The sequence below is a fragment of the Delphinus delphis genome, chromosome 1, assembly GCF_949987515.2.
Source record: "Delphinus delphis chromosome 1, mDelDel1.2, whole genome shotgun sequence".
In the NCBI taxonomy this organism is placed as follows: Eukaryota; Metazoa; Chordata; class Mammalia; order Artiodactyla; family Delphinidae; genus Delphinus; species Delphinus delphis.
In genome coordinates, this window is record NC_082683.1 from 149,947,020 (window position 1) to 149,972,285 (window position 25,266).

Sequence of the window (25,266 nt, forward strand, 5' to 3'; positions counted from 1 at the left end):
TGAAGGGCCTTTCCCCATCGAGGTAAGCTCCTCCGCGGCAGGCATGGCACCCTAGTCACCCACGTAGTTCTAGCCCCTCGCCCGGGCCCTGGCACACTGCAGGTGCCCGGTTCACATCTGAGCAGCTGAACGGGCTCTTCATTTTAAGTGTCATGTTAGGAATCACTACAGAGAACAGAGGTCGTCAGACACGTGAGGACCTTACAAGGTTCTGGAGGAACTGGACAAGGTCATGGGCCTTGGTCCAGTTCCTTGCTCCCTACTGAGATGGCATCAGAAGCTCTGCAGAACTATTGGGGGGGGGGGTGGGGTCACCCATGTCAGTGGCTCTGCAGCATAGGAACAAATTGAAGCTTTCAAGTATGTCCCCTGCTGGGCTTTGCTCGTGAGATCATAGAGCCAATCTGCACTTGGACTTCAGGGATCCCCTGGCTCTTTTGCTGAGCTCCACCAAGCATGTGGGGTCCAGAAGCAGCCTAGCTGCCAGGGGAAGTCCACTGTGGGACTTCCCTGCAGGGCCATCGAAGAGCCGTGAGTGTCAGCCTGAACTTAACGCAGGCGGAGCCGCCCAGAGGTGGCCCAGTGTCCAGGGCCATTGGAGCCACAGCTGGCTCCTGAGAACCCAGAACCGGAACCCACTGGGCTTAAGTGGCACACATGAAGCCACTTAGGCCTGATGCAAGCAAACCCAGCGACCCTCCCCCGGGTCTCTAGAGGGTGCTGATCTCTCCACAGAGAAGCAGCCCTGAGGATGTCAGACTCCAGGACCCAGCCTTCCTCACCTCCGCCCTGCTGGGCCATTGGAACAGCCTCTGAGGATGTGGAGGCTCCAAAAACATTGTCAGGGAGGATTTCTAGGGTTAGCTGGGGGTAAAGCATAGTGTCTTCCTGTTTCAAAGCACAGAGTAGGGCTTCTCACTCTTTTCCCTCCCGTGGTGGGGCTACTTCACTGCATCACCCTTTCCCCATCCCTAGGCTAGGTGGGTAGTCCAGCCCTGGTTAAGGGAAAGCTGGGTATATTGCAGGGGAAAGACTAAATCTGCACAGATCTGCATGCCTCACCCCGGCATTATTCTAGCTTCTAGGAAAAATGAGGATTGCTCAGAACAGCCCATAGTACTACTCTCACCTGATATTTAAGGACACAGCCTGTGTTTTGAACAGTGGAGGGGGGGGTGGGGGGAAAGGAACAGGCATTTAGATGGTGGATTTGAGGTTAAAAAAAAAAAGACCCGGGGCTTCCCTGGTGGCGCAGTGGTTGAGAGTCCGCCTGCCGATGCAGGGAACACTGTCTGGGAAGATCCCACATACCGCGGAGCAGCTGGGCCCATGAGCCATGGCCGCTGAGCCTGCGCGTCCGGAGCCTGTGCTCCGCAACGGGAGAGGCCACAGCAGTGAGAGGCCCGCATACCGCAAAAAAAAAAAAAAAAAAAGACCCTTCTCTGTAAGTTCCAGGCCCTCACAGAGCTCCCCAGATGACAGGGAGCAGAAAAAGAGGAGTGGGAAGGCAAGCCCTCCCAGCAGGAGGGCATGGTCCCTGGGCTCCTCTCTGAAATCAGGGCCCATCTAGGGGGAGGCAGGAAGGCAGGAATCAGGAAGCGAGCAGTCCTGCCCCCATTTCCCAATCCTCCCCCTCACAGATCCCCACCCTGTGCAGTGCCCGATTGGTTGCCAAGCACACCCAGCTGAGCCTTCCCACCTCCCAGATACAGCCCGTGAGAGCCACTCAAACAGAAAGGAATGTCAAGTTTATTTCACTTCTTGAAGATGCGGGCCTTGATTTCCTCAGGGCTCTGGACTTACGGGCCTGTGCTAATTGGCACGGCTACTGTTGACACTGCTGGCTACAAACCCCAGAACCCGGTGGTGCCTCAGAGGGACAGGGGAAAGGGTCCCCGAGACACTGGCATCCGGCCTCGACCACGTGCTTTCTCAGCCTTAGGCTCAGCCAGACCAGAGGAGAAGGGAACTTGGGCTCTGTCATGCCTGGGGCCACGTGTGGTAACCCTCAGATATCGTGGGAGCAGGGAGAGGGCTGTGTGTTCAGTGTAGAACACCTTAAGAGGAAGGAAGATTGAGATGAGGTCGTTTGACCCCAGGAGGCCTCCTCTTCTGTTCCCTGAGGAGTAAAGCCCCGTAAACCAGAGGGGGTGGGAGGGAGCGGCTTTCGGAGCCTCTTCTCCCCACAGCCCGGCCAGGTTCAGCTATACAGGCCAGGGCAACAGAGGAGCTGTACCTGATTCCACGTAAGATTCAAAGGTCAGCCTGGGCAGTGGGGCCAGGATCCAGAGATGGCCTGGTGCCCCACGTCCTGCTGTGCTGCTTCCCGAAGAGAGGCAGTGGAAGGTAATGCTGGCAAAATCTCCTGGCCGTCAGGCAGGAGAGAGGTAGGCTGATGAGATGTGACCAGGTATCGTCCTGTGTTGGGTCCCCCAGTGCAGGCAGGAGAGCAGTGTCTGAACGATTCTAATGCTTCAGGATTCCTCGTGCACCCCCCAGAGTTCAGATGTCGGGAGCCGATGGGACCCTACTTAACCTGTAAAGAGAGGCTCAGGTTAACTTCCGCCCAGGTAGAGAAGCCTGCCGACCATACTCCAGGGCCCAACACAATCAACTTCCAGAACACCAAGCCATTCGAATCCTCAGCTCTCCTCTTGTAGCATCTGTGTCCACCGACAGGAACTCTCTGGTTCCCATCCCTGACTACACGTTAGAATCATCTGGAAAGCTTATAAAAATCCCCAAATCCAAGCCGCACCTAGAGTCTCTGGGGACAAGACCTAGGCATCTGTACTTTTAAAAGCTCCCTTGGTGACTCCAATGCAGCCAAGGGTTAAGAGGAGGGGAAAAGGAATTCAGATTGTTTCTTTAGGCTCTGTGGTTACAGCTCTGAACAAGGAAGCAAAAATTCACTAAAATAAAATTTTGAGCTATCTGTAAATAGACTACATATCACAGCGAGAGAAATTTATGTCAGCACTAAAATTATAACTTCCTGCCCCTGAGGGCTAATTTGGAAAGTTTTTCTAAGAAGCTGTCAAATTTCCTCTTTGCAGACATTTAAGAGGATGGGTTCTCCCCTTGCTGGAATGGAACATGGGATGTCCTCAACCCAAGGACCCTCTGAAACTCCAGGAACAACCATGAGCTCTGCTCCTGGCTTCCCTACCTCCTGGCCCCAATTCTGGCACCCCAGACTGGCGTGACCTCTGGGGAACACCTACCATTTGGTGAGTCCCCCTTCTGGGCACCCTCCCCACCCCAGCACATTGCATATCTCATCCTGTTTAATCCCTGCATTAACACAATGAGGTAGGAATCACTATGCCTATTTTTCAGCTCAGAGCCAAACAAACCTCCCAGGGTCACACAGTTTGTAAGAAGCAGAGTCAGGGTCAAACCCCGTTGGAATCTCTGCAGACTCTTTCCACCGTGCCACTGGTTCCCAAACGGGGAAGTGACAGACATAAGGATGATGGGGAGGACGTGGGAGGTGCGTGCACGCACGCGTGCGCGTATATATGTGTAAACAGGGCTGACTTTCAGGGCGAGGACCATCCTTGATTCTGAGATTGTATTCTTCCTTCTCTTTGGTGTTAAAATGCACCTTATAAAGGGGGACTTCTAGATGGCATGGATTTTTCCCTTTCAATTCTGCTTACTGGGTAATATGAGAAGTTGGTCACTCTGTTATTTTCCAGTTTTCTTTTGTGAATTTTACTGGTGTACAAAAGCCAAAAGGCTGAGCCCTGCTGCATCCGCCAGCATCTTCCCCAGTACCTGCCCACTCCCCCCTGCCCCTCAAGGAAGGGACTCGATCAGGTGATGATGCAGAGTCTCTAACACTGGGCCTGCAGCCCCGCGCAGTTCTCCCCAGCTCTGTGCTGCGTTTCCTGGTTCATCACCATTCTGAGGATGGTCGTAAAGGTGACAGGAGCCGGTTTGCATGGGGCGTGAGGCAGAGTCCATGTTCACAGAGAGCTGGACACAGCCGCAAATCCACGTGCCTCCCAGCCCCCATCTCTGACTGCACCGAGGCGCATATCCTCCAGACTACGGTGAAAGCCTACACCTGGTGAGGACACCGACTCACCTGTGCACAAGGCTCTGCTGTGACTGGAATATGGGCCCCCGTCATCAAGCCTGCTAGGGGATGCACGGGGCCTGTGCCCCAGGGGCGAGGGCAGTCTGAGGGCCCAGCCTCCCCACTGCCCGCACAGCGGGGTCTCACCCTTCGATGACGCGGTTGTTGTCCTGGAGGTCAGACGCCAGCACCTTCATCTCCTTGCAGAGCTCTTGCATGCTGTCCAAGGCAGAGGCAAGAGAGGCGGCGGTGGCTAAGGCCCAAGTCGCTCTGCCCAGACACCTTCCAGGGAGGCCCCCCTTCCTCCACAGCCCCACCGAGCCTCATTCCTGCCTCCCGGGCCTGGCAAGAGGCAAAGCCCCTAACACACACATACACACACACACACACACACACACACACACACACAAGCACACACCCCTCTCTCTGGCACTTACTGGAGAACCAGGTCCTTTAGTGCAGGGCTAGGATAAGGAGCTGTAGTGGGTGGTGAGGCCTGAGCCCCCTTTGTTCTGTCCTGCAGGAGCTGGTGAGATAGCCAGTCAAGGATCTGAAAGAACCACACGTTAGTCAGAAAGGATAAGCCAGCTCATGTGTGGAGGGCAGCGGAGGTGTGGGGAGGGGTAAGAAATCCGTGATACAATGGCCCCCAGCCCGCATCCCTGGAGTGTCAGGAATTTCCCACAAGCCCCTCCTTCTCATCCTGGGAGCACAGCTGGCACAAGCACCATCACTGTGTGCGCTTGTGTTTAGGGGTGCAGACTGCCAAGCTCCTGTTTGTGTCTGACCTGCACCTGTCATGACACAGTTGGAGCCAGGAGCTGCAGAGAAGGGGTGGGGGCAGCCCAGCACCATCTCGGAAAGAATGTGCCCTGTGCTAGGGGCTGGGGAAGAGCATGTGGGCCTTGCTCCTTGAAGAACAGCCCTTCTCTGTCCCTGATGGCAAAGCAAGTGGCTTCTCAGAGCGGCCTGAGTTGGTCTCTTCTAGGAGAGCGGATCAGAAGACAAGGAGCGTTCATATCGCCCCCCTCAGTGAGCCTCCCAGGCTGCACAGGGCAGAGAGGGAGATGTCTCAGCATTTTGGAGCCTCTGCCCTTGCAGCGAGTGGCCTTCAGTCTGAGAACACTAGGAACTGCCGTCCACACTGGTGGATCAGAGACCTCCCATCCACACCAGAGTGTTTGGACTTGGTCAAGGGCAGCTCTGCCCCGAGGCAGGGGAATGGCCCGGATGCCCTCCAGGTGCCCGACTGGTCCAGTTCTCCTCAGCAGCCCCGGGGCCCCGAAGCTCCCCACCTTGCTGAGGCTCTCCTGGGCTCCCTGGGCTTCTGTGTTACAGGCGGCCACGGAGCAGCCCACCAGGCGCAGGTGGTTCCTGGTCTCATGCACCACCCTCAAGAGAGCAGAGAAATGTCAGAGCCTGGCCTACTCACTCTCACCGGGGCCCCCCCAGCAGTTCGGTCACCACACAGACACGGAGGAGAGGTTTTCCAGGCAGCAGAGGCTGGAGCTGGTGGGTGCCAGGCACTGGCCTCCCTCGCTGCCTCTGCCCTTCCAGCTGTGCCCTCAGCCCTCACCTGTCCCAGGTAAGGATGCTGATGAGCACTCTGACCGGGGCTAGTGAGGGTCCTGGCGGAACCACAGTGGGAGCTGCGAATACACCTGTGTCAGGCCGGGCCACACAAGCCGGCGAGGGTGAGCAAGGGCCCGGCTCAGGCTCTGGAGAGGCAGGGACCGCCTGCACTGGCATACTTAAAACGGGAACTGCCCACGTTCCCATTTCCAGAGCAGATCAAAGTGAAGACTCTTATGAATTCTCTTCTCTCTCTAAGTGGACGGAGAGAGGAAGAACACTGCCCCACGGCACAAAACATACACCAAGTCCTGGAGGGGTTCGACCAGTGGTCGATCCTCAACTCTGGTTACACATTAGAATCACACAAGGAGCATTTAAATACTGCCATCCAAGCCCTACTCCAGACCAATTAAGTCAGAATTTGGGGTGGCTTGGCTGGGGGAGATGGAAACGGTATTTTAATGTAAGGGTAGGTGAGTGTCTGAGTCTCAGCCCCATAATAAGCCCACAGGTCATGTGGGCCACAGAACCAGCAGCACCTGGGAAACTGTCCTCTCGTCTCAGGAGGGGAAGGGGGAAGGCGCTTGTCTGAGAGGCAGAAGCCAAAACTCCTATAAGGGACAGTGTGCAAGGGGGGTTCTACATAAGGGCCTCTGCCTGCCCCTGCTTCCCAGGCCACTTGTCCTCATCCCAGAGGGATCTTGTGTTTTCCCCAGAGAGGGGGCTTCTGAACACAACCACCTGGGACATGGAAAGAATCTAGATTTTAGAGGCAGTCATACCCATGTGCCAGTCCTGGGTCTGCTATTTACTAGCGGTGTCGTATTAAGGAAGCAACCTGTTCTCTGAGCCTCAGTTTCCTCATCTGTGAAATGGGGTGATAGTATCCACTGCATAGGGTAGACATTGCGGGATTAAATGAGTTAATGTATAGAAATCACCCAGCATCCTACCTGGTCCACCCGGGGCCAAAAAACCACCCCCCCTTTTTTTTTTTTTTGGCTTTTGTTCTTTACTACCACCTCCCTCTCAGTCGGGGCTCTGCAAAGCCCAGGGCTGTCTGAAGCCAGGAAGGGCCAGGCGAGGAGGGCCCTGGGGACCATGAGTTCAAGAGTGAGGGCCAATGTTACCTCATTCTCTTGCCATGCGTGACCAGGGATGCCTGGTACTTCTGCACACGCTCCTCCTGGAACACCTGCAGGAGCCTTTTGGCTAAATGACTAAAATTCACCCTGAAAAGACAGAAACAGAGGCACAGAGATGAGAAGCCAGAGCCACCTGAGCACAAACCTAGCATCCCTGGGTCTTCATCACCCAAATGTCCAGCCCCTGGCTCCACAGCAGGGCCGCCTCTCCCAAGGCGCCCATCCCACTTAATGTGCATCATGGCGAGCAGAGTGGCTGGCACAAAGCAACTCCAACAGAGGGGTGTGGGAGAAGGACAGTGGACCTCAGGGAACACACACGCTCTTGAGCTCAGCCCCCAGAGGAGAGGAGAGATGGTCGTGTGTGTGTGTGTGTGTGTGTGTGTGTGGAGTCAGGGGTGGGGGCAGAACTGGGGGAGTGAGTCCCCAAAAAAGCATAAAATCATGGAGGACTTCCTGGAAGAATAGAGTGTCCAGGAGACAGAGAAGCAGAGGGAAGCCCAAAGGAGAGTCCAGGCAGAGGCCAGAAGTAGAAAGTAGTAGGTGGTAAGTCAGCGAGGACACCTAAGGAAGGAAATCCTTCAAACAATCGTGTTCATAGCAGAAGTCAGTCCAGTTCCATCATGACTGCTGCTGAGAAACCACCCTCCCCTGGCCCCAGACAACCTTCCCCAGAGGCAGTCAGCCCCTTTCCTCCTGCCCAGCTGTGGCCTGGGCTCAGGGCCCTTTACCACCTCTTGTCTGGCACAAAGACTCGCTCTGCCCTGGTGATGCCCACCCTCCTGCTCACCCGCCTGCCAGGGGGACAGGCACTCACTTATCCAGCTTGTGAATCTGCTCCTCGTTGTAGCCAAGCCCTGAAGGAAACAGACAGGGCCAAGGTCACCTATTCAAGCAGTCAACAGAACCGAATGGCACAAGGGTTGGCAACAACTGCAAAGCGAAGGCAGCAGCCTGGGCCCTGCTCCACGGAGCTCACAGCCCAGCGGAACCAGGAAGGACAAACGGAGGGAAACAAGCACCCAAGACACTGCATTATGACCAGGTAGGGGTCCACCTGGGCCAGGCAAGCCCACAGTGGAGGGAGTGGAGGTAGGGAGTGGAGGGATGGGTGCTCGGGGAACACTTCAGGTGGACAGTGGTGGATGAGACGGGGCTTGAAGGATGTGTGGTCAGCCCTGACCCCTCATCCAATCCCCTTCCCAGCATGGCTGATGCCTACAGCCTATTGACCCCATCCCTGAATACTCAGGCTGCAGGCAGAGCCACCTGGGCTCTGCAGCAATGCGCTGGATAAGCCAGGCCACCACCCTCGACCTCCGCTTTTCAGCCCAGCCACTTCTGCCAGAAGGAGAACTTTTGCCAGTAGGGCTGAAGTTTTCACTACCTTGGCAGCTTCCTGATGCTCTCTGCGCTAGGGAGATGCTGCCCCCTCCTGGGCTTCAGGGGAATGGCCTCTGAAGGCCAAGATGAAGTGATGAGGAGATTCACCTTGCTGCCTGCCCCCACCACTCCCCTGATAGCAGAATCACCTCCCTGGCCTCTTGGTCCTGGGCCCTGCGCTCAGCCAGCTGACTTACGAAGTCCAAGCGACTGATCTGGGATGAGGCCCAGCTCTGCCTCCTCTTAGCGGGAGGCTATAGGCAAGTGATTTTTGCCTCATTCATCACATGTAACACACAGGATGGGTGTGAGGGTAAAGTGAGAAAGTGCCCTGAAAACGATAGAGCATTTTCCAGAATGGCACCTTTCCACACCCCAAGTGTTGGCGGTTAAGTGTTATTCTTCCCGGTTCATTTTTAACTTTAATAAAGGACTCTTGCAAACCAGTACAAATCAAACTCTTTTTGAGGCTGTAAAGTGGGGTGGTTTAAAGCACCTGGACCTAGGTTGCTTGGGTTACTTAACCTTCCTGTGTCTCAGTTTCCTCATCTATAAAACGGGTAGGGTAACAGTGTCTAGAGCATTAAATAAATTAAGAACATGCAAAGCCCATCGGACTGTGCCCAGCACATGGGAGGCGCTCAGAAGTGTCATGGTCACAGGATGACGGAATCCCAGTGACGGAGGCAGAAGAGCCTCTGAAGGTCTCCTAAAATCACAGCAAAGGTGGCCAACTGGGTGTTAGGCCAGCTTCTTGAGCCCAAGGTCCCCCTGGTTTCAGGGAAAATGGGAGTCTCAGTTCTCCTGTCTCCTGTGATGCTCCCCCTCCAAGGTCAGATCCAGAGGCGGGACTGAGTTTCCCATCTTCTAGAATCTGCACGTCCAATGCGGTGGTCATGTGGCGGCTGAGAACTTGCAATGTGGCCAGTACGGCTAATGTGACTGCTCACCTGAATTTTTAATTTTAATTGAATGAATTTGACTAAATTTAAAAACTGAAGCAGTGTACAATGTTTCTTCCCCATCAAACACAGCTTTATTATTTTGGTAAGAGTACATTTCATTTTGTTAAAAAATGAGCTTCCAAATAGAGATGGCCAATGAGTGTAAAACACACGTGGGATTGTGAAGACAGCACCAAAGAGAATGTAAAGTATCTCTTTAATAATTGTTTCTATTGATTACACGCTGAAATGACAACTTGAATATATTGCATTGTATCAAATATGTTATTCAAATAAATTTCACCTGTTTCTTTCTACTTTTTAAATTTTGGCTACTAGCAAACTTAAAATTACAAATGTGCCTGGCATTGTATTCCTATGGGACAGGGCTTTTTAGATAATCCTAGGGACAGAAGAGAATTTGCAGTCAGGCGCAAGCCCTCAAGTATGGATTTCCTGCACATTAGGAAATGCTGGGGGGCATGGGTGGGCGAGAGTGTCGGTGGTCGGTTCCTGGAGTGTTAGCTCCGCAACCCCGAGAGTCACCTGGAGCCTCCCCAGGCTCCCCCCACAACCCCCGCTGCCATCAGCCCCAGCCCTGGGTTCGACCCTCCCCTAGCCCATGATGGGCGAGAAGCTTCCCATCCCTGGGCCTGTAAATGAGCTGCCCCTGCCCAGAAGGTCTTAGTGAGGCTCCGTAGATAATGCAGGCCAAGTGCCTGGACTCATGACTCCATGGTATTTCTCCCGATCCTCCCTTTTCTGGAAAGCCTGACTAACACTTCAGTGAGCCGAAGTCACAACGGATAGGGAAACACTCCTTAAACTGTAAAGTGCCCTGCAAAGGTGAGGGGTCTCTTTCAAGGCCACCACGTCTATAGCATCCAGGCCTCAGCTGAGCCCCAATGTGGCAACAGGCAAAGGTGGAAAGGCTTCATGTCCCTCACTGGGGTGCAGGCAGCGGCCTTGCCCTAGACCAGCGGCACCCGGGCACCACGGAGTGCCACCCGCGTAGTGGGCCTCCAGCAGCGCCACTGGATGGAGTGTTAGGGACAACCAGCTAACCCAAGGGAAGGAAGGGGGGAGGGAGGGGAGAGCATGAGGAGTGTTTTGCTCTCCCTGTGGCTCACCTGGCCTCATCCTGGATTTCTTGAACTGTTTGTAAATGAGATACATCTTGTCCAAACAGCACTGAATCTGCTGGATGCTGTGGGCACGAGACAGGGACCAGGTGATGGAAGAATCAAACAGCACAGGTAAAGGGTGAGGGAGGGGAAGGGATGGCGGTGGGAGGAGGGAAGCTGTCTCCCTGCAACAGGAGCCTCACTGCCATAGTTTTGGGGGCCAATCTGGGAGTGACTCTTCTGTTTCTAAACTTGTTTGAGGTACCCTCGGGTTAGCCATCCAGTCACCTCTCATTCCTGTGTTTATTCTTTCTCGCTTTCACACACACACACACACACACACACACACACACACACACACACACACAGGAAGAAGCCAAGCAGGACAGGCGACAGGAAAGTGGCCTTTGCTACACAACAGGGCTTGAGAACAGGCTCCGGGAAGGAGCCTTGGACCCTGAAACAGGAGAGCCTGGCGGTGGCAGCTGCGTGTGGGAGCAGAATAGGAACTTCTCTTCTGTCACCTGGCAAGGGCAGAAGTCATGCTTTCTGAGAATACCCAATGCCTGGTACATAGAAGGGACTTCAATCATGAATCAACAACCCTTGTTTAAAACAAGAATGAATCAAGGTCTTTGGTCCTGCCTGCAGGCAGGGGAATTCGGGACATGACCTCTCCACCCTCTTGGCCTGGGGTTTAAGGTCATTATTGTTTCTTCCTTCCCCTTTTCAGGATACAAACACTTTGTCTGAGATGTTGAGGGTGTTTGTGGGTGGGGGGTTATCCCTCATCCTCGGGCCTATTTAGCTCCACTTCTTCCCTGCAGCTCCTCCCAGGACCCTGTCTCAGCTATTTCTGAAGCTGGACTTGGGGCACAGCCCAAGCGTGTTCCCAGGACCCTGCGGACCCCAGACTCCTGCCCTCCAGGAACCTGGGGTGGACAAGACCCCAGGTCCAGTCTTTATCCAAAGAGCTTGAGCCAGATGTATTCCAAATTCAGAACTATCTTCTGATTTGAGAAAGGTGGTCCATTATACATACACTATACTGTGGAATTCCCTCGGAGGGCATGGTCTGGGGCAGTACTCCCTCATCACATACCCTCAGTCTTCAGAGAGCTGAAAGAATATTCATCCTAAGTGAGATAAAGACTAGGAAGGGCTTCGTGTCAGTTGAGGTCAGGTTTTACAGCCAAAACAGTGAAGAAACACCCTGTGGTTTTCAGAGCTTTCTGAATTCAGAACTGAGGACCGGGCATGCGGATCTGCCAGGGCGCTGACTGCGGGGGGTGTGGGGCTGTTCCAGGAGCCGGACCACGTCCAGGTCAGAGCAGAGCGGGAGGCAGGGGCTCCACACACCGGGCTGTGAGGGCAGGGGTGCTGGGGATTTTTCTGTCTGTTTAAAGGGAGACTGGGGATTCAGATCTCGAAAATCCCTGGCGCAGGCCAAGCACGTAGGCTTTGGAGGTAGGCAGACCTGACCTGGAGCCTTACGTCTGGCATTTGTCATTTATTGCCTTGTGTCTCGGGGCAAACTAAGCTCCCTGAGTGAGCTTCCTCACCTATAAAAGGAGCATAAGAGTAGTAGTATCGTTATTGTTTTGAGGATTAAATGATAGAAGTAGGAGGACCTATTCGAGGGTCTGACGCAGAGCAAGGGTTCAGAAGAGGTAGGGAACTCAATTATTCTTTTATTTAGAACCATTGCACCTGCTAATATTTGTAATTCACTCTCTAACTCCCAGGTGGAGGCGGGACCCCAGATCTTTTTCTCCTTCTGGCCAGTCTCATGGGAGGCTCTTGTGCATTCCTGGATCCCCTACCCCTAGCCCCAGGCCCCAGCATCCTTGCCAAGATAAGGGAGAAGGCAGGCTGACTCCTAAAGAGGCTACTGGGCCTTCTGTGCACCCCCCAAACCCCCCACCAAGAAGAAAATCTCACAGACCTTCTGTCCGCATGTACCTGATCCCGGTTCTTCATCAGCTCAGAGCTCAGGTTGCTCAGGGTCATCTTGGTCTCTGTGATGTTATGGGAACATCTGGAGAGGACCTCAGCCAACTGTGGGACACAAAGGTAGACCCCCGTGGGGGCCTCAGCTGGAGGCTCCGATGGGAAGCCTCCCCACACCCCACTCTACGCCTGACAGCCCCTCACCAACCCCAGCCTCACTCACGGTCCGCAGCTTGGACCTCAGCTCTGCGGCCCTCTTCAGTTCCTGGATCTCAGGCACTCCAGCCACATTGCTGAACCTCAAGGGAAGGGTTAAAATCGACGTGAGGAACATGACAACCAGACACCAAGTGTGTCTTGGATTGGATCCTGGTTGGGATGAAAACAGCTAGAAAAGAACACTTGGGGGCTTACCAAATTTGAGTATGGATGGGTACTACAGAGGAGATGGAATGTTTTGACACAGAGGGGGCAGAGATCATAAGCTGAGAAAAGCAGGTTATAAAACAGCAAGTAGGGCTTCCCTGGTGGCGCAGTGGTTGAGAGTCCGCCTGCCGATGCAGGGGACACGGGTTTGTGCCCCGGTCCGGGAAGTTCCCACATGCCGCGGAGCGGCTGGGCCCGTGAGCCATGGCCGCTGAGCCTGCGCTCCGCAATGGGAGAGGCCACAACAGTGAGAGGACGGCGTACCACCAAAAAAAAAAAAAAAAAAAAAAAAAATTCAGGTTCCGCTGTGGGAGGAGCTAGTGGCTTCGGACCTTAGAAGAACCGACAGGTCTGAGCATGTTCAGAAAAGAATGAGATTGCGACGCATGGGAGCTGGGAGGCCTCCGAGGTCATCCAGTCCCCTCATTTTGAAAATGAGAAAATAGAGGCCCAGGTAGGAAAGGCGACAATGGTCTGAGGCTAACAGTGAGTTAATGAAGAGCTTGGGCCGGGCCTTCTGACCCTCGGCCCAGCGCTCTTCCTCGTGGGAGAATGAAACAGGCCTCAAAGCAGGCACTAGCCTGACCCTGAGCTCTCCACACCCACCACGCCTCGGAGGAGGCCTTGGAGCCAGAACTGGAGACACAGCGGCCAGCAGACCCCAGGACTCCAGCCCTGGGGCTAGCCTGTCGCTCTCCACACTCGTCAGCCCAGGGAGGGTGGGCAAACAACCAGATGCTCTCTCTATATATTTCTTTCTCACTCAAGAACCTAGAATAGATCCTTGTTGGTCATGTTAGCAAGGTCCAACCTCTCCTCTGGACCCTAGGACCTGCCTGCACTCTCCCCTTCCCTCTGTCCCTCTCCAGTTCCACTCTGGGACATTCTCCACTATGACTGTGGCTTCAGCAAACCTCAGCAGCACCTCCCCACCCCTCCAGTCACGTCTCTGCATAGGGCCTTCCCACCCCAGGTATTTGCTCACATTCTGGCCTTGACAGCCTCCCTTCTTCCGGGTCTTCCTGGCTGCGTCTGCCCATCTCTCGTCTCCCTTTACCCAACCGTCCTGCCATGCGCACATGCTGGGGAAGGGCTGTCCTCCAGGGCCGTCTGCAGGCCTGGGGCCACATCCAGCCCTGGAAGCCCACTCTGTGCCTGGGCAGATGTCTTCTCAGAGGGACTCCACCACAGCGCTGCTGGCGGATCCTGCCCTCTGCAGCCCCTCTTCTCTGTCCCCACTTGAAGGTGGCTCAGCCATGCCGGGGGCTCATCTGGAGACTCTCCTCCCTGCCTGGCCACCACCCTGTCTACCCCACGGTCAGTGTCGCTGCTGCCGAGCGCCAGGTGGAGGGCAAGTCTGCAGTGAGTCACCCTGCTCCTGGGAAACTCCCAGGACCTTCCTGAGGACAAGGGCTGTGGGACGTGACAGGTAGGACACCGGGCCTGTTTGGCACAGTCTCTGCTCTTCTGCCACCACCTGTCACCGGGAGAGGCTCCAGCCACCATCAGCTTCCCTGGGCCACAGGGCTCCCACCTCTCACCTGTACCGTAGCCCCTGCCGCCTTCTCAGCAGCGCGCTGGCCGGTGGAGTCTTCCTGCTTATCTCCAGACCCTCCAGCTTGATGTCCTCCTCCCCAGTCTCTCCCTTTCTGTAACCCACCACGCCTAATTAGCCCAAGTCAGAGGAGTGGAGGGTGTGGATTTCCAAGGACTGGGGAAGGGGATCCCGGGAGGCGGGGACAGTTTCAGGCCCAGAGGAAGCAGGAGGAGGTGTGTGGAGGATGAGACCGCCTAGGTCTCCATCCTGTCAAGTCCAGGGGACCGTGTGTGAGTGTGAGTGCTTCTCCCAGAGTCCTCTCCAGGGCCTGGTGCAGGTGAGCAGTTTAAATCTTCAGAGGGGGGACTGGTAGGACAGAGGCCCCTTCCTGGGGCAGGGAGGCTGCCTCGGTACCTGGCGGGGCAGTGCCCTCACAGGTCCGGCCCCCTGAGGTGAGGGACTGGCTGGTGGGGGCAGGGATGGGGCGGGAGCGCCCTCTCCGTTCTAGCATGGCAGGGAAGTCGGGAGCTCTGGGTGGGAGGGGACAAGGGGCATTGTTGGAAAGATTGGGGTGAGGAACAGACAGAGAGAAGGGCTGATGGGTCTGAGCGGGGCTCATGCCGGCCGCGGCCCCCACCCTGGATGGAACACCCACCTCTCAGTGCCGAGGCTGCTGCTGAGGAAGAGGAGGGCCATCCTCGTGACCTCCAGCGTCCGCCTGCACGTGGCCTGGAGTACCTCCCTGCCAAGGGGAGCCTGAGTCAGAGCTGCTTTCTCCCAGGGGACTGAGGGCACTGTGCCCATAGGCACAGCCCCAGGGCGGTGTTGGAAGGGGTCTGGGCTGCCTGTCCTACCCTGCCCACCCTCCTTGCACTCCCCACCCAGCCCTTGGGGGTACTCACACGAACCAGTGCAGTCCCCGAAGCATCAGCTCCTGTCCTGTCAGCAAGGCCTGTGCCAGCCGCAGGGCCTGGTAGCCGGCACCCAACACACCCTGAAACACAGAGGTGGGCAGGGTCAGGTCCTGTACCCCGAACCCCTGCATGAACTACCCCCTCCCTGCCACCTGGGGGCAACCCCTCACCTTGGCCGTGTTGTAATCTGACTGCAGGTCCACTTTGGGGACAAACTTGGGGATGTCCAGAGCAGCTGCAGATAAAGACCTGGTCTGAGGGGGCTGCCTGTCCGGCCCCGGATGAGGTCTGAGCTCATCATTCCTTATTTCCAGCTCACACTCAGCCCTCGCCACCTATCTGCCACCTCAAGCTTCCCAACTCACCTAGAGCCCCAACCTTCTAAGCCTTAAAGGCACTCAATGTGCTTCTTTACAATTGCAGTCCCTCACTGCCCCCTTGTGTCCACTCTGGAGAACTACAGCCTCATGCCCAAGGCCCCATCTCAACAGCAGAAAATAGGCTAAAAGCACCCCTCACACTCCGGGGTTTCAAGGTCAATTCCCCTCCCAGCCTTGGAGACCCTGAAGAGGAGGCATCATTCAAATGAGAAGGAGTGATATTTTTGCTAGAACGTGGAGGACAAAGCTCGGACCCCTGACCACCTTCTCTTCTCTCCAGCAGCTTAGGCTCCTGCTTCCTCCAAACCAAACTATTGGAGGCTTCCCCACCAACCACAGACTGTGGAGACCACATTGAATCCACATCTCCCTGTTTCCATTGTAGTTTCTTTCCCAGATCTTTGGACGCTGCGAAGCAGGTTGGGCAGGCCACCAGCCCGAGTCACATGGCATTTCAGAGGCGTATGCAGAATTAGAACCCAGATCTGCCTTCTACACCCTGGGGACCCAAAGAAACACCCACAAGAAAATGAATCAGTATCCTGGATTATAAACCCCTGCCCCTTGGAAGAGAATGTGAGGAGGAGAAAAGATAAAGCCTGGGTGGCCCTACTCACGGTCCCTGAAGGCCAGCCCCTTGGGGGTCTCGCTGACCATGCTGAACAGGGTCAGGGGGCTGCTTGCTGTCGTGTGGGCGATGTGCTGTGCTGAGACGCTGGGCTCGAGGACACAGAGGTGACCCTCAAAGAGGTACTCCTGGTGCTGGGGGGCCACGTTGGTCTGCTTGTACACGGCCTCCAGAAAGATGGCTATCCTAGACACACCAGAGGCAGAGAGAGGGGAGGGGGAGGGGAGGGCATGTCAGCAGGCAGGATACAGGATCAGGGTGACCCGAAGCCCAGCTAAGACTTTGGGTTCTGCTTTTCAGAGGGAGGGACTGTGTGATTTTTCCTCTAGGGCGGGGAGATGAAGGACAGAGCTCATGTCTTATAGTGGATGGAGACAAAGTGGGGATAGAACTCAAGAAGCCTTCACATCTCTTCCTGCCACACTTCCATTAAAACTCACCTAGTCCCATAGCATGCTCCAGAAATACAGGATTCCATGAGTAATACACTGGGGAAATGCACGGCCACACACACACACACACACACACACACACACACACTCACACACACACCCCTCAGGAGATCTACAATGCATCAGCTTTATAAAGTTTGCCGAATCTCTCAAGTCCAGCAGCAAGGAGGCCTGTTTAACGTTAACTTGGTGGAACTAGTATTTTTCCAAAGTAAGATTGGACCCAGAAGCTTCCAAATCTAAACTGCCCACAGAGCACTGCCCAGGACACGTCCCTGTGCTTGGGGAGACAAGGCTCGCGCCGCCCTCGCTCGCGCCCACTCACGTGTTGTGCGCGTGGATGTAGACATGGTGCACGACGGCCTGCGGCAAGGAGAAGACGTGGACGACAACTCGCTGCAGGATGTCACTGGTCTCCGCAAAGAACTGGTCGAAGCCCCAGCACTTGGCCTGCTCCACCTCCAGGATGTTGGCCAGGATGGGCACCAGCTGGCTCTGCAGCCCCCTGCCCCCCGGGACATGCAGACTGTCAGGGGCCGGGGCCCGGAGTTGGCCTCCTCAAGTAGGTAATAGGGGCCTTCCATGAGAATGTCCTGAAGGGCCAGGGCCAAGGGGTGGGATGCAGAGGAAGAGCTGGAAGGGTCTTCCAGCATCCAGATGGAGAAACTGGGGCTAGAAAGGGAAAGTGGTGTACCCAAGCTGCCAGCACACAGGGTGCTCCGCCGGGCCAGGCCTCAGCTGAGAGAAGGACATCGGCCCAGACTTGGGTCTGTGTCTGCCCCTCCCGCAGGGTCCCACTCACATGGACAGCTGACAGGTGATGGGGAGTGTGTAGCTCCACTCCAGGGGCCCGTTCTCCAGCCTCTGAGTGCCTGCGATGGCCCCGGCTGGCTTCTCCGTGGTGATCCGGTACCTGGGGGGAGACAGGACCAAGGCAGCAGGAGCCTCCAGCCCATCACACTTCAAGGGGTGATGGACTCAGCCCGGAGGGCTCAGGGCACTGGGGCAAGTCACCCAGCTGCCCCGAGGCACCCTGAGAATGCAACTGAGAGTCTGGCTAGCAGTCCTGATGCTCCCAGTCAAGTTCTCCACGTTCTCCTCTGTCCATTTCCTCTGCCCCCTCACCACACATCCGTGCCCACCTGCCTCCACACCTGTGCCTGCACTGCGCTCGGCCCCCGTAGCCTCCCCTCCACCTCACTATTCCAACCTCCCCTCCCTCCAAAGTCCAGCTACCCTGACAGCCCCCATCCAAGTCACAGCTTGACCCCTGAGCTGAAGGGGCATGGACCTTCCTGCAAATCCACTTTAAATCTCTTTTGCTCTGGGTCTCCAGCTACTTCTGTATCAGACAGCAGAAAACCATGAGGGAGCCGGGACTTGGGATCAGGAGGCTAGGTCCTTGCCCTTCCCCTTTGCCCCTGGCAGGCTCTGCAACCTTGGCCAAGTCGCTCTGGGAGCCTCAGTTGAGATGTGGTGAGCCACAAATGGAGGGGGGTGCTCAAGGGAAGCCCTGAACTAAGTTCTCCCGTCAGGAAGGGACAGGGCTCAGCCTCTTGTTTGATGGACTGATATCCAAGGATCCAAAAGGAGCCTGCGTCGGGGGCAGACCAGGAGGACCGTGGAGTCAGAGGCAGAATAGGGGACACAGCAGGGACTAGAAGGGAAGGCCCGGGGTCCGCCCCTTCGCCCACTGCCCGGTGGCCCACCGTACATGATCTCCTTGTTGCGTCGGGGCCCTCCAAAGGGGACGAAGGGCAGGCTGCCAGTGGCCGCATGGTACAGGGTCACCCCAATGCTCCAGAGATCCACGGCGACCCCAAAAGCTTTCTGTTGGGGCTTGTGAAGCACTGCCCGCTCATACATGTCAGGGTGCTGCAGGAGGGGGAACCAGAGAGCTGTCGTGGAGGGGGAAGGGGGCAAGCGCCTGAGCACACCCCATTCAGACCCCCTTCTCCCACCTTCAGGAGGAAACAGAACCGTCAGAATGCATCTCCTTTGTCATCTCAGAAATGGGTGTGGCATGTGCTTATCCAAAGCACCCCTCCCCCAAACCCCAGCCTCTGCCCTGGGGGAAGAGGTGACCACCAGTGCTCCATCCTCCATGAGTATCCTATCAAGGACTCAACTGAACAGGGAGGCCTGGGCAGGCTGCAGCGTTGCCTTTCGGCCTTAGAGAACAGAACAAATTGTTCTGGTTGGGGATAGGGGGTGAGAGGTAACCCTGCTGGACACAGGGAGATTGGACAGAGCCCCGTGGAGGGGCACTGAGAGTCACACGGTGAGGGGCAGCCAGCTGCAGGGGAAGCCCTCCGCTCGGGCAGCGGGTCCCCCATGCCCGCTCACCAGGTACTCCTCGGTGCCGTAGACCGAGACGAACTTCTCGTCGTCATCCAGCTCCCGGGCTGCCCCAAAGTCCGTCAGCTTGTAGATGCTCTGCCCCTCCTCCCCGACCAGGCGCATGATGTTCCCAGGCTTGATGTCTCGGTGGACGATGCCGTTCTCCCGCAGGTGGTTCATGCCGGCCACTGGGACAGAGGGAAGGCTGCTTAGCGGCTCTGGCCAGGGACAGCCCAGTGTCAAGGCTCATCTCGGGGGAAGGATCCACATAGACAGAGAGTGGCAACTCACGGGCCACCGGGGCCACAGGAGCAGCAGGAGAACAGAGACAGGCACAGAGCAAAGGATGGGGGTCCCAAGGAGGTGGGGTGTCGAGGTCCCATTGGGGTTCCCTAAGAAACTGAGAGGAATGGTGGCTGTGTCTCCCAGAGGAGGGCACTCTCCTCCCTACCATTTTTTAAAAATTATTATTATTGTTAATTGCGGTAAAATATACCTAACATAAACTTTACATTTTAACCATTTTTAAGTGTACACATCAGGGGCATTAAATGCACTGACATTGTTGTGCTACCATCACCACCATCCACCTCCAGAACTTTGTCAACTTCCCAGACAGAAATTCTACCTATTAAACACTCACTCCCCATCCCCCCACCCCAGCCTCTGGCAATCACATTCCACTTTCTATCTCTATGGACCTGACCTCTCTAGGTCCCTCACATAAAAGGACTCATATAGTAGTTGTCCTTGTGTGGCTGGCTTTTTTCACTCAGCACAATGTCTTCCAGGTTCATCCATGTGTCCTTTCTAAGGCTGACTAGTATCCCATCATACGTATATCCCATATTTTGTTTATCCATTCAGCTGTCTGTGACATTTGGGTTGTTTTTGCCTCATGGCTATTGTGAATAATGCTGTTATGAACATTGGTGGACAACCTCTTTTAAATTTTATTCTGAAATTGGAGTTTTAAACTGCTGATTAGCAGGAATCAGACACTTGGGTTCTGTCTGTTCATTAGCATCTGTGCCAGGTCTGTGAATGGGGAGCCTCTTAGCTTCCAACGTTCTACTGTGTTTGGATACTTGTTCCAGAAATGGCATACCCCTCTGGGGCTTCACCTGCTGCTGAGGGCTGGGTCTGTGGCTGGCCTGTGGCGGGGAGGGGCGTCCCTGGTGGGAGTCAGGGAGGGGCTTACCCACACAGCGCAGCACCACCAGGAACTCGTCCTCGGGCAGCCCAAAGGCGTTCTCAGGGCTCTCCAGCACACTCAGCAGGCTGCCGCTGGAGCAGTACTCCATCACCAGCACCTTCTGCCGGCTGCCCCCCTGTAGGGGACAGAGGGAGGCTTGGGGAGGAGGGCGCTTCTTCTCCCCTTCCTCAGGACGGGGTGGCTCACCCTAGAGCCCAAAGCCCCCATTTCTCTAGGTCTCCGCTTCCAGCTGGCCTTCCTTCCTTCGGCCTCAAACTGAGCCCAAGGTCACCTTTTTCAGGAAGCCTTCTTTGATTAGGCCTCACTCCCCATCCTTACTTTGCCCCCAGGCCCCTGGCACCCTTTACCCCTCTCTGGCCAACATTCTGGCCGACCTGCAGATGAGCATGTGCCCAAGTCTCTATTATTATGTGACCTGACCCTTCCCAGCCTGTCAGAGTCGAGGACAAGACCGTCTTCCTCTGACCAAGCACTGGACCCACCGTCTCCTCCACCGCAAAGAGCTTGATGATGTTCTGATGGTTCAGCTTCCGCAGGACCTCAAACTCCCTCACCTGCACCTCGCGGGGTCGCAGGTAGCTGGCCGTGTTGAAGACCTTCACAGCAACCAGCTCCCCAGATTTCTGCCATGGGGGATAACATAAATGGCATCCCTGCCCTGGGAGCGCACCCCCTCCCAGGCCTCCGTTCAGCCTCTCCCGCCAGCCTAACCCCAGGGGTGAGCGAAGGCAGCCTGGTTGGGGCTGGGGGCTCCCACCCTCAGCTCCTTCCCCTCCTCAGAGGGTGCACAGCCTGTCCCGCAGCACTGGGAGATGACAGGAGCTTGGCACCCCTGGGACCCTGCAGGGGATGGTTTGTTGTTACTGCTACTGTCGCTATTGGCAGTAACTACGGTGGTAGCTAATACTCCTTGGCCTTAGCAGCAACGTTCTGTCTGGCTTCAGCTCTCAAGTACAAGATAGTGCCGTGCGTCTTGTATTCAGTGCAGCTCTCCGTCAGAATAAAGGCAGGATAAATCCAAACGAGTCCCACTTCCCACCTCTGCTGTCCCTAGATTTGCTGCCACCTCCCCTGGATGTTGGCTTGTGTCTTCATCCCTTTCTCTCCAGCCCCCAACCGTGCCCGACAGAAGCTTCATCCCGAGGAGCCCTCTTCAGATCCCCACACCTCTGCTCCACTTCAGAGGGTGCAGAACAAAGTCAGAGAACCCTGCCCAGCCAGCTCACACCACCCTTCGTGCCCACTGGGGGCCGACTTCCTGGCTGCGAGGGGGCCGGGGTGGGCTGGGCTGCGTCCTACCTTGTTTCGGGCCTTGTACACACTGGCAGTGGCCCCCTGACCCAGCAGGTCATCCGTGTGCCACAGGTAATTGACGGTGCTCTGCATCTCTTGCTCCCAGCTGGCCGGCCACCTTCTGCTCAGAAAAAGAACATCCTGGGGTCTAGGATTCCACCCCTGACCTGGGGTGGACACTGGTGGCCTGACAAGTAGCCCTGCCAAAGACCACCCCATGAAGGGCTCCATGTGGCCATTCCAGAGGCAAGGGGGCAGGGGAAGTGTGAAGCACAGAAAGGTTAAGTAACTTCTCCAGAAAGAAGCACAGCCACTGGGCCCTCAGACCACAGCTGGGGCCTGTCCCACTGCAGGGCATTCTACCTGTCCCGACTCCCCAGGTCCCTGTCAACGCCCTCCCCAGACAGGTCGTTCTGCGGAGACAAAACCCTTTCTCTGTCACTTCTCCCAGGCACTGCGAGTTCTAGGGGTTTGGCATCCAGGCCTGAGATTGTCCCAGGAAGCAGAAATAGTGCTTGAAGCAAGAGCCCCAGGTCAGACAGTGTCAACCACGTCACCACAAATCTCCAGGATTGCAACAGGAGCCTGGAGCCCCTCCCCACTGCTCGCCTGGGCCCACCACTTCCTGCTGCCGTCAGCTAACATGGCCAGGTCAGAGCTGCTCAAGAGAAGAAAGCGCTGCTGTGGAGAGAGCGTGTGGGTGAGTGTGAGTGTGTGTGAGTGAGGATGTATGTGTGTACTTATGAGTGTGTGTGTGTGTGTGTGTGTGTGTGTGTGTGTGTGTGGAGGGGGTGGGAGAGGCAGGAGGCCATCAAATCGAAAAGCTCAGGAGCCTGTGGAAGGATCTGAAACCGCTCTACAGCTCTGTTTCCCATCTTTGCCCTCATCCTCTTCTCTCCAAAGGCCAGTTCCTCTAAAGCAGTTGGCTGCAGAGAGTATAGCCTCAGAAGTTACATTCGGTGCTTCTCTGAAGAATAGGGCCATGGCTGGTCTTTATGGGATGGCTGGGAGGAACATAAGAAGGGCCACCACCCCTTAAATACTCTCAAATAAGGCTGAACTAGACAGGGCTGCTTCCTCTTCTATCACCTTAAAGGTTGTCAATCCTAGGGTCACCATGCCTGGAATCTCGCTGTTCCTTAGCTTTGAGCCTTCTCTCTGTAATCTTTTTTTGTTTGTTTTTTTTAAATGGAAATCCTGAGGAGGTCAATTCTTTGAGCCGGAGGCCACTTGGAGAGATCGGAGGTCAATTCCAGTTTCAGAAGATGTATTAGTGTTTGCATTTTATAGAAGCAGCTGAGGGGCTGAGTCTTTATGAAGACAATGTAATAGCTGAGCAGGAATGAGTTGGTGAGCTTTTCCCCTCCGAGGCTGAGGAGGAATCAGCCCGCGGGCCTGGGGCTGTGAAACCAGGTAGAGCATCCTGAAATCAAGGCCAAGGGCCCAGCCAGGGGAGATTTCACCACCTTCAAAATCCTCCCCAGGGCTGGTGCTGGGGTAGAGCACAGCCGAAGGTCTAAGGAATGGGCAGTGTGGCATAGAGGGCAGAGCCTAGACAGGCTGGCATGCCCTGGGCTCTGTGCCTGGCCCTGCCAGGGCTATGCTTAGGAGTTGATGGGCAGCACATCTGGCCGGGTCTGCGTGCTCTGTGCCTCCCAGCCCAGCAGCTGGTGCACAGAAGGGCTCACTATCCTACAGCAGCGGTTGGATGGATGGGAGCCAGGAACCCGTCGTCCCACCCACCTTCCTCCTCCTCCAGGCTCTGCAGTACCTAAAAGCACTTACCCTGTGCTCTGAGCAGCCCCCGATCAGGCAAAGACTCTCCCCAGCAAGTGTGTGTTATGCTTTCTGTCTGTGGCAAGTCCAGGAGCTGAGCTACACCGGAAAGAGGAAGGCGGATGAGAGGCACCCCTGGGCGCCGTTTGATTCTCAGCCTCCGTCAAAGGCCCCCGGCCCCAGCCCTTTAACTCTTTCCTGTTTGTCAACCTCTCCCACAGAGCTGGGGGTTTCCAGCCCAATTCCCCAGCTCCAGGAGACTCTCCTCGCCACTCCCACCCCCAGGACCTGGGCCAGTGGGAAGGACCCCAGGAGAGGTGAGGGCAGGCACGAGAAGAAGCCAGGCAGAAGAACAGTACAGAGGCAGAGCTGAAGGCTGGCTTCGGGTGTTGGGAAGCAGAGCTCCGGAAGGGAGCATCGTAGGTAGACTGCAGCTCTCCTCTACGCCACTCCTTCCTTGCCTCTCATGGGCCTCCAAACAGTCCTTGGCAAGGGTGCCCACCTGAGATGGAGCACAGGGCACCTCTGGGGGCGTAGGGAGGAGCCGCCGCCGCAGAGAGATACAGGGAGGGGACGTGGGCCGGCCCGGAGAGCAGCTGCTGACAGGCCAGCACCCCGGCACTCTGCTAAGTGCTGTCTTGCAGCTGCCTGGCGCTCCGGCTTCTCCATTCAACGCCCTCCCTCCCATGGACTCACCCCATCTCGGCTGTGGGGCATGCAGGCTTGTGGGACTGCGTGACGCCCCCCGAGCTTTCAGGGCTTGTTGTCATTCATGGGCAGCGCCCATAGCATCCTGGTGGCCACGGGCCCCAGGAACCTGAAGACGGGCCAGTTGAAGTGGCCGCGTGCCACCCTGGGAGCTGGGAGAACTGGGAGCAGAGGCCGACACTCAGCTCAGCTCGCTGCGGGCTCTCAGTTCTCTCACTTCCTGATTTCGTTCTTTTTCTCTCTTAAAGAGACAGAGGCAGCTGGGCTGCCGCCACTACTCCCCGGCAGGAAGGAGAAAGAGGATGCTCTGAGCTCCCAAGTGGAGGCAACAGGCCCAGAGTCTGAACCACAGAGAGGCCGGGCACCGAGGCTGAGTGGCTGTGGTGGGCCGCTGGATGCTATTTCTGTACCTGCCATGGTTCACTGGAGCAGGGAAGTTCAGACTCAGCCCCTACAGAGCAGGTTGCTCCAGTTAACCAAGTAGACAGCTGCCTGGGAAAGTGAACTTCCCACACCCAGGGGTCTCAGGGAGGTCCAGGACCTATGACCAGCCACTTCTAGAAGTTGGATCTGACTCATCTTCCCAGTGAGCCTGCAGAGGTCCAAGAGCAAGCACTGCCCTCCAGCATGACCTTGAGCACAGTATACGACCCCTGCCAGACAGTCTTCTCACCCAAGGCATGAGAATGGTAACATGACACCATTGGTTGTGTGAGTGACATGGGACAGTATATTTGGAAATGCATGGGCAACTGGAAAGTGCTTTACAGAAGGCACTGAGGCTCATACACCTTCGGTAATTTGTCTGTGATCTTCAGAGATTGCTGGGGCTGGAACGCAGGTGTGTCAACTGCCCATTCAGGACTCACTGCCTCAAACCAAGTTCCCCAGGAGGCTGAAGAGGTCTGCCTGGCTCTGGTCAGCTCCGAGATGCAGTTGGATAAGAAATGGTTAAAGCCAGGAAATTCCATGTTTCAATAGAAAGCTGGAGGGACTTCCCCATGGCCACACCTGGTGGTTTCCTCTGGCAGCCCCACCCATAGTACAGTGACACCAGAACGGGGAGCCCAGTTGAGAACTGCCTTGTGCTCACATAGATACACTTACTGATGCCCACCCCCCTCCTCGCAAGCAGCCAGGGCTACTGGGTGCGACCCAGAGATGCTGTCCTGCCGTGTCTGACAGCAGGACTAGGAGAAACGTCCCTTAGACCTCTTGTTCTTCACCCAGGATTCCCAGTTTTCCCCCTGCCTGGCATACAGTAGAATTCCACTTCCTTGACACCCTCTGATTAGGCGGGGCCATGTGATTTCTTAACCAAAAGCATTTAATTGCTAAGGCAAGACACCATGCTCCCCCCCAGCCCCTGTGACAGTGTGATTCTGTTAGAT

The 25,266-nt window shown here is 55.9% G+C and overlaps 1 protein-coding gene across 1 annotated transcript; it reads right to left on the minus strand.

Moving 5' to 3' along the window:
• Positions 1-1,729: 1,729 nt before the first annotated feature.
• Positions 1,730-24,070, minus strand: IKBKE (inhibitor of nuclear factor kappa B kinase subunit epsilon). Its single transcript, XM_059995785.1, has 22 exons — positions 23,864-24,070; positions 23,177-23,266; positions 21,398-21,512; positions 20,581-20,721; positions 20,084-20,213; positions 18,889-19,070; positions 18,257-18,417; positions 17,345-17,455; positions 16,868-17,047; positions 16,080-16,276; positions 15,253-15,317; positions 15,071-15,162; positions 14,824-14,910; positions 12,429-12,504; positions 12,201-12,313; positions 10,262-10,338; positions 7,622-7,661; positions 6,790-6,891; positions 5,380-5,476; positions 4,522-4,634; positions 4,232-4,303; positions 1,730-2,536 (listed from the first exon to the last, which is right to left on the minus strand). Exons 3-22 carry the CDS (start codon positions 21,482-21,484, stop codon positions 2,503-2,505), a joined length of 2,157 nt encoding a protein of 718 aa, XP_059851768.1. The 5' UTR covers positions 21,485-21,512; positions 23,177-23,266; positions 23,864-24,070; the 3' UTR covers positions 1,730-2,502.
• Between the last annotated feature and the right edge of the window lie 1,196 nt (positions 24,071-25,266).